A 13,908-nucleotide genomic window follows, 5' to 3' on the forward strand; every position below is an offset into this window, starting at 1 on the left:
TAGAGCTTCTAGAAAGCTTAGTGTTGCTCTGTACAGGGGCATCCCCACTGAATAAAAATTCATTGTAAAAGCTCTATTCCATAGTGAACTGCCTACAGACAGAAAATACTAAACACTGTTTGAAAAAGTATGAAGAATCATTATGCAGCCTTTTCTTATCCATATATATATACACACACACATACATACACAAACACACACTACTTACAGAGAATGTCAATTCAGACAGGACCAAAATTTCTTCATTTACTATAACCAATAAACCAATAAATAAAAATGCCTTAATATGCCTTAAATAATTTTATGTGCAAAAATGAATTGAAATATTGAAATAGTAAATTATATTTTGGATATATATATATATATATATATATATATATATATATATATATATATATATATATATATATATATATATATAAAATATTAAAATATTATTATGATAACCACTTTTTCATTGGGTTTTGTTTATACTTTCACATTTGAGTCACATTATAAACTAGAGTATATTGCTTTGGAGTACATTGATTAGCCAATAAAAAACATAAAAATACGCATTGCTTTCAATTCAGTGAGGAAAAACAAATTAAGTAAAGATATTGGATGAGTCAAGATTATATGTTGGTATATATAGTTTAAATACATCTCTGCAATCGATCAGTTAAACCGTAAAACTGTTTATTAAGCACAATTCCCATGGGACAAAGAGTATGTTCATTAGAACGGGACTGAAAACTTTATTTTAATAAATAAACAACCACAAATTTCCCATGGGACACCTGAGTAACCCAAAAATAGTAAGTAATTTGCATTTTTCTACTGAGGCTGAAATAGAGCTTTGCATCTAAAACAAAAGTGTCTATAAAACTAATCAACCAATCTAATCTTATTAAAAATGATACTATTTAACGACAGAAATGTTGTTTTGTAAAAGTATTTTTGTGCTTACCTGAAAGCTTAGCAACATGCTACCATCAAACTCCAGGAATCAGTCTTTCTTGCATTTCCCGTGAGCAATTTATGCTTTGTTTGTGACACACAGAGTCAAAGCGAGTCCAAACCAATCACTAATTAGGTTCCATTTCATTTCAGATGCCGCTTTAAAAAGGCATACACGGGCAGTGGACAGCAAGGCGGCTCACTACGTTTTTAAGAAGAGTGCTAATGTGTTTCCACTGCAACATTAGCTATAGACTCCTGAGCCTCGGGGTACGTCCTTAGTCATTACAGAGTGCTTGTGAACATAAATTAACATGACATATGAGTGTAAGCAAATATGACAAAGTGAAAACTGCGTCTGGAAGCGTGATCTTGAAGCCCACACACACACACACACACACACACACACACACACACACACACACACACACACACACACACACACACACACGTAAGAGCCAGCACATGAAAGTCAGGTAGAACAGACAGGTGTGAAAGAGAAGTCTGCCGAGGTGACAGTGATGCAGTCCCTGCTGACACCGGGCGCACTCATGCCATAACCTGCCAAGAACAGCTGTCACGCCGGGAGAGAGAAGTCACCCACGGAAACAGAAAGAGCACTTCCTATTCAAATAACATCCACACTGCCGTGACATGGCAGGTGTCACAGAAAGCTGTAAAATAGAGGGAACTGACAATTTCAGGCTTGATGTTATCCGTCTAGATGTGTGAATGTGTGTGTTTAAATTGAGCCGACAGCACCGTCGCCTTAATTCTCTTTTCAAGGCGCAAGAGCTCACGTCCCGCTCTTTCATTCTAGCTGTAATGACTTAATGGTGCAGATGTGATTACGGGCCACCCGAGTGATGCCGCCCAGCTCGCCTGAAGGATCCCCGAAAGAACGCTCCCCTTCACTGCAGATAACTGCTGAAAAATGCAGAGTTTCTAGAAGTTAGAATCATGGAATCAGCACAGACGTATTTATAGAAGCTGTCTATTATTCAGGTAGAAAAGGAGTGAACAATATATCAAGATCATGACTACATCTGTATTAGCTATTATGAGCATTTTATAAAATGGCTGACATTAATTAGACCAAAATTGCAAATACAGCAGATTTTTAATTCAGTGTTTTTGGTTTTTTTTCAGAATATTTATGTTCATGCATTTATTTTATCAAAAATACAGAATATTCGTACCATTTAAAATAATGAGTTTCTAATATTTTAAAATACAATTTATTTCTGTAATGCAACGCTGAATTTCCATCAGTCATTACTCTAAAGTATCACATGATCCTCCAGAAATCATTCTAATATGCTGATTTATTATCAGTGCTGGAAACTGTTCTGCTGCTTAATATTTGTTTGGAACCTGTGATATGTTTTTTTAGGATTCTTGAATTTATTTTCAAATAGAAAAAAATGTATATCTGAAAGTGTAACAATGCAAATAGTTTTAGGGTTGGGTTAGAAGATAAAAATATAATTTGGTCCGTATAAATGTAATGGAAAGTCTTGTTTCACAGAACTGTCACGCAATGCAGGATTACAATTTTTCATATAGTAACAGGAAACTTCATTAGAAAGGGCTGTTGCTCATACGGCGGTATCATATTTCATAGCGTTAACTAAACAGCGAGTGCTGACGTTAGCACTGGGCGTGCATAAACGGTGACCCGAAACCTTTCTTTGCTTATTTAACTCTCCAAATGGTGCGCAGCTTGACAATGGCTGACTGTAATTGGGCAACAAGACAACTTTCGGGAAATCAAGACGACGGGTGCTTCAGCTAAAGCCGTTTGCTTGCCAGAGGAGGAAATAGCCGAGAGGTTTGGCGCACATCCACTCCTGACCCAGCGTCATATGATGAAGAATAAATTTGGTGGATTTCGGAAATTCAAACTGAATCTACTCGTAGATCGATGCCTGAGACTATGTAACTCGAAACTTTCCCATAGGATCTTCGAGGAATGACAAAGGCTGCAGATTATGTATCCAGAAGCATGGGCGGTACCTTTCTGCTTGGGTGTCACGACGCTTGTGAGAATGAGAAAGAAATCGACAGGCAGCGAGCGGCCTACCAGATGGGTGTGTTTATGATGAGATCTAACAAGCATGACAGACTGCATCTGTGATCTAGCGCTTCTGCTCACTGCCAATAATTGCTGAAAAGTGCCAGAGTTTCTAGAAGTTGGAATCATTTTTGGGAGATATTTATAGAGGTGAAGTAAGATGCGTTTGTCTCTCTATGTGCTTCCAAATTCAGAAAGAAATGCCAAGAATGCACAATTTATCATGATCATGTCATTATTGGTTATTATTAGCATTTTGTACAGTGACCAACATGAGAAATTAGACCAATACTAGCAAATATAGCACCTTTTAAAAAATATTTTTAAATTAAAATGATGTATAAATTCATATGTAAAATTTTGCAAAAAAAAAAAATTTATTATATATATTATATACATATATACACACATATACATTCATACAAAAATATATATACTCAATATATTATTTTTTTTATAGATATACTATTTGTTTACTTAAATATTTAATATAGCATAGTATTTGTAATAAATCTTTTTTTAAATAAATGTAAAATGTAGCATTTTTATTAATAAAATAAATATTATATACACACACACACACACACACACACACACACATATATATACATACATACACACACACATACACACAAACACACTGTAAAATATATAGGATCTAGATGAAACAAACGCAGACACAGATTCTATATGGGTCTTTTATTGTCTTATTATTAGCTATCAAAACGGAAAAATATTTCTGGAATATCCCCAGTGAAAAAAAATAAATAAAAACCTACACATTTCCATCTTTGCAATGAAAGCAAGGACAAGGAAATCCAAATGTATTCTAAATCCTTCCCTGAGGGTTTCACAACACGAAGAGCAAGATATTTTACGATCATATTACATTCATATGAGTCCAGGTATGAGCTTGAATGGCTTTCACCAACTATATTTCACACCTGCCATATTTCATCTCTCTATATCAGAAACACATGGTTCATAAAGGGGGTCCTTGTTTGATGGAGTCTTAGTGAAATGGACTTTCCTGGGCTCATGGATCAATACGACTTTAATCTATGCTGGACGGGGCCACTGAGAGACTGAGTATGGAGAATAAGGGCAGGGCCGGTGTAAATCTCTCCAGTCTGTCAGAGCAGCAGAAGGGCCAAGATGAAATTCAGAAACCTCCAGAACTCCACCACAAACCTCATCAGTACATCCCTGAGAGTTACGAGACAGCCGGGTGTATATTCCTTTGATAGCACATAGATATTACACAAATACCAATATAAACAAACTAAATGTTAATCGGGGAGAACACAAAGCATGATATTTCAAAATAATTTCTAAATAAATTCTAAAACTCAACCTAAAGCTCAGGGAAACAAACCAAAAGTTACAAGCGGTTTTGTCACCATTATGTATACAGTCTGGGAAATACTGTGAGAGTTAAGAGAGAAACAAATAGCAAAAGAGGGAGAGGTTTAAATTAAATGAATGAAAGGAAGAACAAAGAGTCATGCAACCACAAAAGATCTATTCTACTGAGAGGACATTTCGCATCCTCAGATCATTGTACTTGCCAGGAACTGGCAAATCGGATAAATGATTCAGACAAGAACTCAACCCATTTGTATAAAGAAAAAGGTACAAAGAAAATGCCACTAGGCCATATAGATTATAAGCAAGCGTTGGAACAAGCAGAGACCTTCACAACAGGTCATGAAGACAAAAGACCGGCACAAAGACTTGCTGAGCGTTGCATCGCAAGTATCACTATGAAAAAGAGAGAGAGAGAAGTTTAGGAAAAACAACCTTGCATGCCTGAAGGCTAATGCTCTTCATAGATTTAGCAGATTATTAGATACTAATTTATGCATTATACAATAACAGAACACAAAGCACATGTATAAAGTTCAGATCAATCTTAAAATGTTAAGTTGAGGGCCAACAACGCGCTTAAATATTAAATCATGCATGTTACAAATTTCTTTTTGAAATCTTACGATGCGTTTATTTGTTAACAATGAAGGCTAAGTTAATCCGAAAAAGGTCAAAGGGTTATACTTTAAAAGTTATTTTAGTTACTTTGTAAAGCAAGGAAGAAAAGGACTCTCCCAGCAACCTAAAGTATTTAAATTGTTTCGAGTTTAACCATTTTTTGTGAGACCAAATCATTAAGTGTTTCGATCGAATGTGACTGGTTTCACGACCTTGACGACCTTAATTAGCTGTCCATTCAGGAAATCTTGCCACAAGAAAACATGCTCTGTACAATTATGTCCTTGGCTGTTGTGCCATCTTTTAGAGCAGATCTTTCAGGGAAAAAAAAAAATCGAATGAGAACGTAAATGCAGAAGGTATAATGGCAAGAAGGCCTGCGCTCAGAAGCCCCAACCACCATTACAGACCAAAGACTGCCTCTTCAAAAACACTCCTGAAAACCATCAGAGCGAAAAAGCTCAAGAACGAATTAAGGGAAAATATTCAGTGGCAAATGTAGTAGATGAACTCTAAAGATAAAGGAAAAAAATCACATAAATTCATCTTCAAGCATGGATTAAACTGATCAAAAGAGACAAAGACATTTCTAATATTAAACAAAAATAAAGTAATCGTTTTTAATATTTTATTTTTGCAACATCATAGGCTATATACTGACGAGCTTGGTAAAGTCTAACGCAAATTGCTTATTTAGCAACTGGAAATACGCTCCTAAATCGCAATTAACAACATCTGTGGAAATTTTTACTCACAGTTGGCACTTGGCAGGTGTTCATTTGTACCCTGGGTGGATATAATTCAAAAAGCCGTTGTAGAGACGCCCTTTGGTCTCAATCATTGTTTACCATCACCGCTGAAATTACTGTGCTTAAAAATAAAGTATATTCACCACCCACAAAGTGTAAACACCTGCAACCCTCTGATACGTGGTGCTGCTCAACAGACACTAAACAAAGTTAAGGCAAAAAGCTTCCTGAAAATGAAAATGAAAGAAATGTAGCCTCGGGCATTACTGCTTGTAAGGAGGAGAACAAATCATAGAGCGCACTGTCGGGATGAATTCAAAAAAGCTGCACCTGGGTAGGCCGGATTTAACATGGGAGAATCTAACCGAGCTAAGTACTTCCTCTAGCAAAACTCACAAAACTTAAGGGCAAGCAGAGGCTTCCAAGTGCCCTCCCGTTCCGGAGCCTATGATGATCTATTTCACTGTCATTTTCACATCTAAACACCAGTCTCAGATCCAAATTTCCATCAGGGGCCCCTTGAAATTGGAACTGTTTTTTTTTTTTTTTTTTTTTTTTTCCGTAGATAAATCACAGAGGAACAGAGCAGCCTTCCAGAGACAACAAAAGGAAAAGCCAGCACCGGTTCGCTCTGTTGTCGTACGTTCGGTTCCCATCAGATGTTGACTCAGAGCAGCTCTGCCGTTTGAAGAGGAGGAGGAGAGAGCCCTCTGGCAGTCCCCCTTTCCCAAAACCCCCTCCCGTCCCAGCCTCATACCTCTTATAAGTCCAGAGCAGTTTGACAGGCTAGTCCAAAGAAAACATTTCTCGACAAGAGACGGACTGCCTCTGATGCTGGGGGAACGAGCGCTCTCAGCTGTTGCTTTCGAAACCCTCTCTGACACGTTTCCTCATTATTTCAGCAGCGCTAAACGCAGGACTGGGAAGACAAAAAAAAAAAAAAAAAAAAAAATCCTTTGAGATTCCACTGCAGATGGAAGTGCCAAAAAAAAATAAGAGACGCTATGCAATTTCCTTAATTACAAAGGAAATACAATTCTGGTCACTGGGGTCCTCGCCGCCTCCTGCTTTACAGGTACTCTGCAATTAGCTTAGGTCAAAGAATTCGGATGTCAGGATGATTCTGATTAATGAATCTGTTTGATGCGTAATATCTGGGTGCCCGAGACATCCGAGGCCTCCTACCACGATCTCCCGCCTACACCTGGGCACCTGGGCGGTCTCACTGATGTTCAGACAGCTGCATTATCACGTAATCAGTGGGGAAAATCCTCTGAAACTTCATTTGTACTTTCATAACTTCAGCAAACCATCCTCTGTAGGTCACTTAAAGAAACGGTTGACCTAAAAAAAAATTTAAATAAAATCCCGATTATGTGCTCATTAGGGTTTTAAAAGGATGCTCAACTGCAAATAAACGGGGTTCAAAGTAGGACAGAATGCATATTTATTTAGGTATAGGACTCATCTATCACTCGCAGCAAACTAACGGTTGGAGGGGCGTGTTTAACATTCTGCCCAAGCCGTCAAACTGATGTCATCAGAGAAGTACGCCATCTCGGAAAGCAAATGTTTAGATGGTAATCACAGATTACCAAGATATTAGGCTTGTTTGAGATGTGCCTAGCCTTGCCTGAAATAGAGACGAGGGTATGCGGCTGCAGTGAGGGGAGGAGTGAAATAAACGCCGTCAAGATGGACAGTTCTGCCTTCTAGAAGTTGAATATACCTACAAGATCAAAGGCAGATTGCGTTATTCTCGCTCTCGAGCTGTGCTGCTGATAAACATGACGCAATTTTCAAAGTGCTTGCTATTTAATTTCATACGAAATGCGTATTTATCACCCACTTCTACTTTACTACCCTGCAAACATGGAATACATTTTTTAATAGAAATATTACAACAATTACATATATCACACAGAGATGTTATAGCACTGTTATAGCATTTGGAATGTGCATGCATAATGTAAAGCTTAGCATCACTTAGCATACCTTTAAAACTAGCAACGTGCGTGAACAAAAATGGTCAATTTTGTCAAACATGGCAGAAGAGTGAGCATTTATAGCAGTAGAGGTTTTTTAGCGTTTTCAGAGCTGGGGCTTTGTGGATTTCTTTGAAGCTGCCTAAATATGAATTTTGGGCCATCAAAAATTGTCTATGTTAAGCCTCATTAACTTGCATTAGATCTGGAAAATCCTGGAATGTTTTTTCTCTCAAACCTTTTTCTTTTCAGCTGAAGAGTGCAAGTCACATTGGGGGTACTTAATCGGAAATAATCAGGAAATTTGTGTGTCGAAGTTTGCACGATTTGTTTGTCAAAAAGCATTTTCTCAATCCAGTTTATTTGTTCATTGACTAAATATGCCATTCAAGCTTTAATCTCCTCTAAAATGTAAACATTGATCCTCCCAGGCGCTAAACACAACATTTTAAGCGGTCTGTTCAGATCCATCAATCTCTCTCCAGCTCAACCAATAGTTATAGTTTGAGGAATGGCTGCTAAAGCGGGCTGAGCCAGAGGGTGTTTAGCCGGTGTGGGACGACGACGACCAATGCATTTAGTGGAAAAATGAAAAATTTACAAAAATCGCTTTCGGTTATGGAAATACAATACAAAATACACATACAATGGCGTTTTAAACAAGATGGAGGGATTTTGAACTACCATATTGAATTAAACACCAATGAAAACAAGGCTGTGAGGAAAAGGTTTGTCTTTTAACTGCCAAGCCCCAGATAAAATAGTGAGATATTGTATAAGCATGTACGTAAAGGCTTTATAAGAGCATTTAAAAAGGTTATTTTGGAAATAGTTTTTTTTTTTTTATATAATCCCAGGTCACACTATAACACAGAAACTGAATTCTTTGCCTTTTCAAAGCACCTTTGAAAGCAAACAAAAGAGGTTTCATGTCCTGAGGTAATTTGCATCATGACCACGGTTGTGGCACTGTGAAAGATAGCTGCTTTCCATGATCTAGACTCACCCAGCTGCTGCAGTGCTGCTGCAATGGATTTTGAAAAATGGATAACACTTTGATGCACATGCCATGCTCTGTACTACAAGAAACAGGTTGCAGTCTAAGCCATAACTTAGCTGGAGAACTAACGGTCCAACACACGTGATGAAGACAATTAGGCACAGGTGAAGGACAGAAGCTCATCCTTTCCAAATATGGCTGATAACACACTGAAAAGGTCTTAAAACTCAAGAGCTTGTGTATATGATTTACTTCTCTAAGTGACACTCCAATATCAGCCAAGTCTATTTATCCAGCCCACACTTTGCCAATGAACAAAAGTGGCAATTTTGAGTAAATATCCTGTAAAATTAATAGAGATGAACCCATATGGACATTTTGGCTGGTACTTACAATGATAATTCATTCTGTTCCAAAGCAGCTAACTGGTGTAGCTATTAGTGGGAGGAAAACAAAACTAAAACAAACTAAACTAACTAGATTTTAATTATTTTTAAAACGAGTGCTAAACTTTAGTGGCCCGCAATAATTAGCTGTGGCACAACGTGAAAATGCAATTAAGAAACTTTCCATTAAAAATAGTTCAATGGAAACTGTCGCAAACATGTGTCACAGAAAAAAGCTTTCAGGCCAGTAGTCATCAGTTTTATTTATTTAGTTTATTTTTGTTACTACAATTAGGCTTTCTAGAAGTAATGTGGGGTCACATGACTAATAGGCCTAATCATTAAAATAATTTTAATCTAATTTTATATATATATATATATATATATATATATATATATATATATATATATATATATATATATATATATATATATAGAGAGAGAGAGAGAGAGAGAGAGAGAGAGAGAGAGAGAGAGAGAGAGAGAGAGAGAGAGAGAGAGAGAGAGAGAGAGAGAATAGATTTTTATTATTTTTATTTTTTTTTTTTTTATTACATTTTTATGGTAGGCCACATTAAAAAGTTACAATTAGCAGCTGTATTGAGTACTTTGTAGATTTTTTTTTCTCGAATATTGTTATCAACAAGTCCCACATCATATTATCTCCTCCTAAACCCATAACACACACACACACACACCGAGCAATAAATATGATATTACGCAAGATTATATCTATTGACATAATCTGACTTTACCAGATTATTCCAGATGTCAAATACATTGGAACAGAGCATAGCTGCGCCTCCCAAACAAAGCGCACTGTATGTCAAGCCTCCAGAGGCTTCATCACTAGGCAGCTAATGCGAAGCTGCCCCATTCTGTCTGAGCTTTAGTATAATTATCTTCATGTGCTTTAATTATTTCCCTATTCATCCTAATGATGTGCTTCATTCCCCTTATTATGAGAGACATTTGCTAGTGTCAGTTCCATAGTGACAGTTTGGATTGCAACAACATCTATGATTATGAACAGTAGCATTCAAAGAAAATATCCTTGAAAGGTAAAATCACTCTGAGGTCAGCTATGCAATCGTTATGCTTTCAGAAGTAAAGAAAAAAAAATTAATTATCAAACTAATTTCTGATTCCTGCGCATTTGTATTATCAAAGCAATTTTATAAGAGCGGTGAAGGATTTTCTGATTTTATGCATTATGAACTATTCGTTTTTTTTATTTTTTTCAATGACGTCATCAGCGGTGAGAAAGTTCATCCACTCATTACTATCATATTACAAAGTCGAAAACATGATGCACAACTGACAAAAGAGAAGCATGTAGCCTGACGGGGAGAGTGCGAAGAGATAAAAATGAAGCAGACACTTGGTTACAATGTCCGTATTCATCTCACATCAGGTCACTCATCGCTGCCTTCTGTCAACCGGGCCATGGCAAAACAAAAGTGGAAAAAAAAAAAAACTATGGCGGAAACAGCAGCCGAACACAATAAGAGTGGATTACACTGTGTAAATCAGGCCAAAAACCAACAGAAACTAGGATTAGACTGCAGCTGAAGAACAGAGGGAATGCACAGACCGCAGCAGTAGTTACAGAACCCTACAGCTACTTGACAGCTTGCTAAATGGAAGCCATTTAGTTAACCGAGAATCAATAGCTTCCTCAAACGGATCATGATTGTTTGTCAAGTTTCTTGGCCGAATCGTGCGACACGTTTCCAACAGCCTGGCTCCGAGGGAGTGGTCCATTATGAGCAATCACACGCGACACCCTTCAGTTTCCCTGTACCTGCTCCGTCTTCATACAGCCCACTGACAGTGCGGAGGAGGAAGCAGTTCATAATCTCAGTGCGTGTGCGGATCGGGTTATGCCTACGAGGATAGTAAAACCTGAAATCAAAAACTGTGGAGAACAGGCAAAGCTCCTCGCGGAGAAAACCGCTTTAAAAAAAAAAAAAACAGATAACTAAAAAAAATAAATGGAAATGTACAAATGCAAAAAGGTTTGCTGGCCTCCGAGTCTGATCCGACTCGGGTCTACTGGTTGGTTTTAGAGGCGTTCTAAAGGCCGTTTAGCTAAACCAGTATGAACCAGTTCAAACCACCAGCATCTAAAAATCGCATGCATTTTCATTTCAGGAGGGAAAAAGAGTATTAGATGGTAAATGTGATTGATTTTAATGTGTACAATTTTCCTAATAAAACATCAATTTTCTCCGCAAACGAATAAATGCTTAATTGGTGGTCTCCCAGCCTGGTCGGTAGGCTGGTTTTGAGCACAAACACAGCTAAACCAGATGAAGATCAGCTTGCTCAGACCCTCTTATACTAGACAAGACCAATAAACCAGCTATTTATTCTCTCATTTCTCACACAGTAAAAACGACAGAGGAGTGGCGCCAAACTCAAGATGTACTTTAAAAAGACAGATTTGTTATTAAATTGATTAACAAACAGAGATAGCAGCATCTTGGATGCTTCAGTGCGTGAACAAAAAAAAAACAAGCTGTGATAATTCATAAGCAAAACTGAATGCGAGGGTTTTATTAGCAAAAAAAAAGAGAGCGCAGTAGGTTACATCACTGTCTTTCGTGCTACTCTGCACATATACTTTACTGTAATGCCTTAGCCATACAAAAACGGCAACGTAAATGCATAAATCATCTTGTGAAACGTGCGTGATGACCATTTCGTTGTTAAATAAACATTTTTGTTTAAGGTACACAAGTTAGCCGAACGCCCACCACAAATATTCAAATCGACTGAAAAGTTTATTTAGTTTTAGAACAAAACAAAAATATCTTAAACGCCGCCTGCGGTTAATTCGCTTTACAATTCGACTCACTGTAAATGCCTCTGAAAAGAATTTGATATAAAAACAGCAATTTACGAGCCACCTCGCCGCCTTTATAACACGTCTGGTGCGGCACAAACGATTCGTTCATTCAGACGCCGATACAAAGCTTCGCAGTTGAGGCTGCACTTGTTTACTTTACTTCCAGACGTGCGTTTTCAATGAAAAAGAAAGAAAATACTACAACAATAATTCAAAAGACACACACTGTGAATTACGTCAATCTGAGGGAATGTTCAAACGGGAGTCTCGTGCCAAATAACAGACAGCCCGAAACGCAATTCGTTTTAAGCTTCTGAAGGCACCTTGACTGTTATTTTACGACAACCCAAACCAAATCTCTCCATTAGCAGAAAAGTTCAGCGGCTTCGAAGCGCAACTCAGCCTCCCTTCGCTGTCAAGACAACACGCTTGTGCTTCTCGTATTCTCAAAACGCACACAAGTTTGAAAGTGCGCAGTCTCTGTAACTCCATGTAAACGGGACTTTACCTGTTGGTCCCTCTACGCTGTCGGCGTGAATCTGAACGGCCAGGATCAAGAGAAACGCGCAGGTATTCATTTTACGTTGTTAGTCCAGTTGGGAAAACAAGCCGAAATCATTTCAGTGGCTCCGGTAGTTTGGACGGTGAAGTTCATCGATTCCCGAAATCCAGCCGAAGCTCAGTTCAGAGTCGCGTGAAGTGATACGGGGGCAGTGCGATCTGTTCAAACTGACGTCAGGATAAACAGTTCCAAGCGATGTTTCTTTCTCTCCGAGCGCACTTTCTGGCGCTCCAGAATGCCTAGTGTGCTTCAAAGTGTGCGAACGACGCCCCCACGCGGGCGTTTCGAGAAGTTCGGCTCTGATCGCCCTGTGTTCTCGGGCTATACGTTATGATTCATCGTAATCTCTTTAGCCCGGCTACTAAAGACGAGCATCTTCCACAACTGAAGGAAATTAATGATGCGATTTATATGGGTTGATAAACTGCAGAAAATGCCAAGCGTTGTCTAGAACGTGTAGTTCTCAGCCTTTTGACCCTAAGGGCCCCGCTTTTGCTTTGCTGCATCTGAATGTCCGTGTGTGTTTATACGTATGCAAACGTGCGTGTACTTGTTTTGTTTTTTGTGTGTAAATCTACAAAAAGCACAAAGTTAGGGGTAGGGTTAGCTGTAGGGTTGCTGTAGGCATAGACATACACTATATTGCCAAAAGTATTCGCTCACCTGCCTTGACCTGAATATGAACTTAAGTGACATCCCATTCCTAATCCATAGGGTTCGATATGACGTCGGTCCACCCCGTGCAACTATAACTGTTTCAGCTCTTCTGAGATGGCTGTCCACAAGGTTTAGCGGTGTGTTTATGGGAGCATGGAATTGTCCAAAATGTCTTGGTATGCTGAAGCATTCAGAGTTCCTTTCACTGGAACCAAGCCCACCTCCTGAAAAACAACCCCACACTATAATCCCCCCTCCACCAAACTTTACACTTGGCCCAAAGCAGTCAGACAAGTACCCAGACTCGTCCATCAGATTGCCAGATGGAGAACGGCGAGTCGTCGCTCTAGAGAATGTATCTCCGCTGCTCTAGAGTCCAGTCGTGGCATGCTTTACGCCACTGCATCCGACGCCAGTGTTGAAAACCCATTCCATGAAGCTCTCTGCACACTGTTCTTGAGCTAATCTGAAGGCCACATGAAGTTCGGAGGTTTGTGGCGATTGACTGTGCAGAAAGTTGGTGACCTCTTCGCACTATGTCCCTCAGCATCCACTGATCCCGCTCCGTCGGTTTACGTGGCAAAAGGCATCCACGTTCTTATAAGACAGCTGACAGTTGACTGTGGAATATTTAAGAGTGAGGAAATTTTGCAACTGGATTTGCTGCACAGGTGGCATCCTATCACAGTTCCACGCTGGAGTTCACTGAGCTCTTGAGA

The 13,908-nt window shown here is 38.7% G+C and overlaps 1 protein-coding gene across 13 annotated transcripts in view; it reads right to left on the bottom strand.

Annotated features, from left to right (window-relative positions):
• Positions 1–12,713, bottom strand: part of ptprub (protein tyrosine phosphatase receptor type Ub) — a 182,077-nt gene extending 169,364 nt beyond the window's left edge. For all 13 annotated transcript variants that reach the window (XM_043260835.1, XM_043260834.1, XM_043260832.1 and 10 more), the window contains exon 1: positions 12,479–12,713. In XM_043260835.1, coding sequence (XP_043116770.1) covers positions 12,479–12,548 — 70 coding nt within the window. In that variant the 5' untranslated portion in view covers positions 12,549–12,713. The remainder of the gene's footprint in view (positions 1–12,478) is intronic.
• Positions 12,714–13,908: the final 1,195 nt, after the last annotated feature.

This window comes from Puntigrus tetrazona, chromosome 16 (genome assembly GCF_018831695.1).
Source record: "Puntigrus tetrazona isolate hp1 chromosome 16, ASM1883169v1, whole genome shotgun sequence".
Lineage (NCBI taxonomy): Eukaryota > Metazoa > Chordata > Actinopteri > Cypriniformes > Cyprinidae > Puntigrus > Puntigrus tetrazona.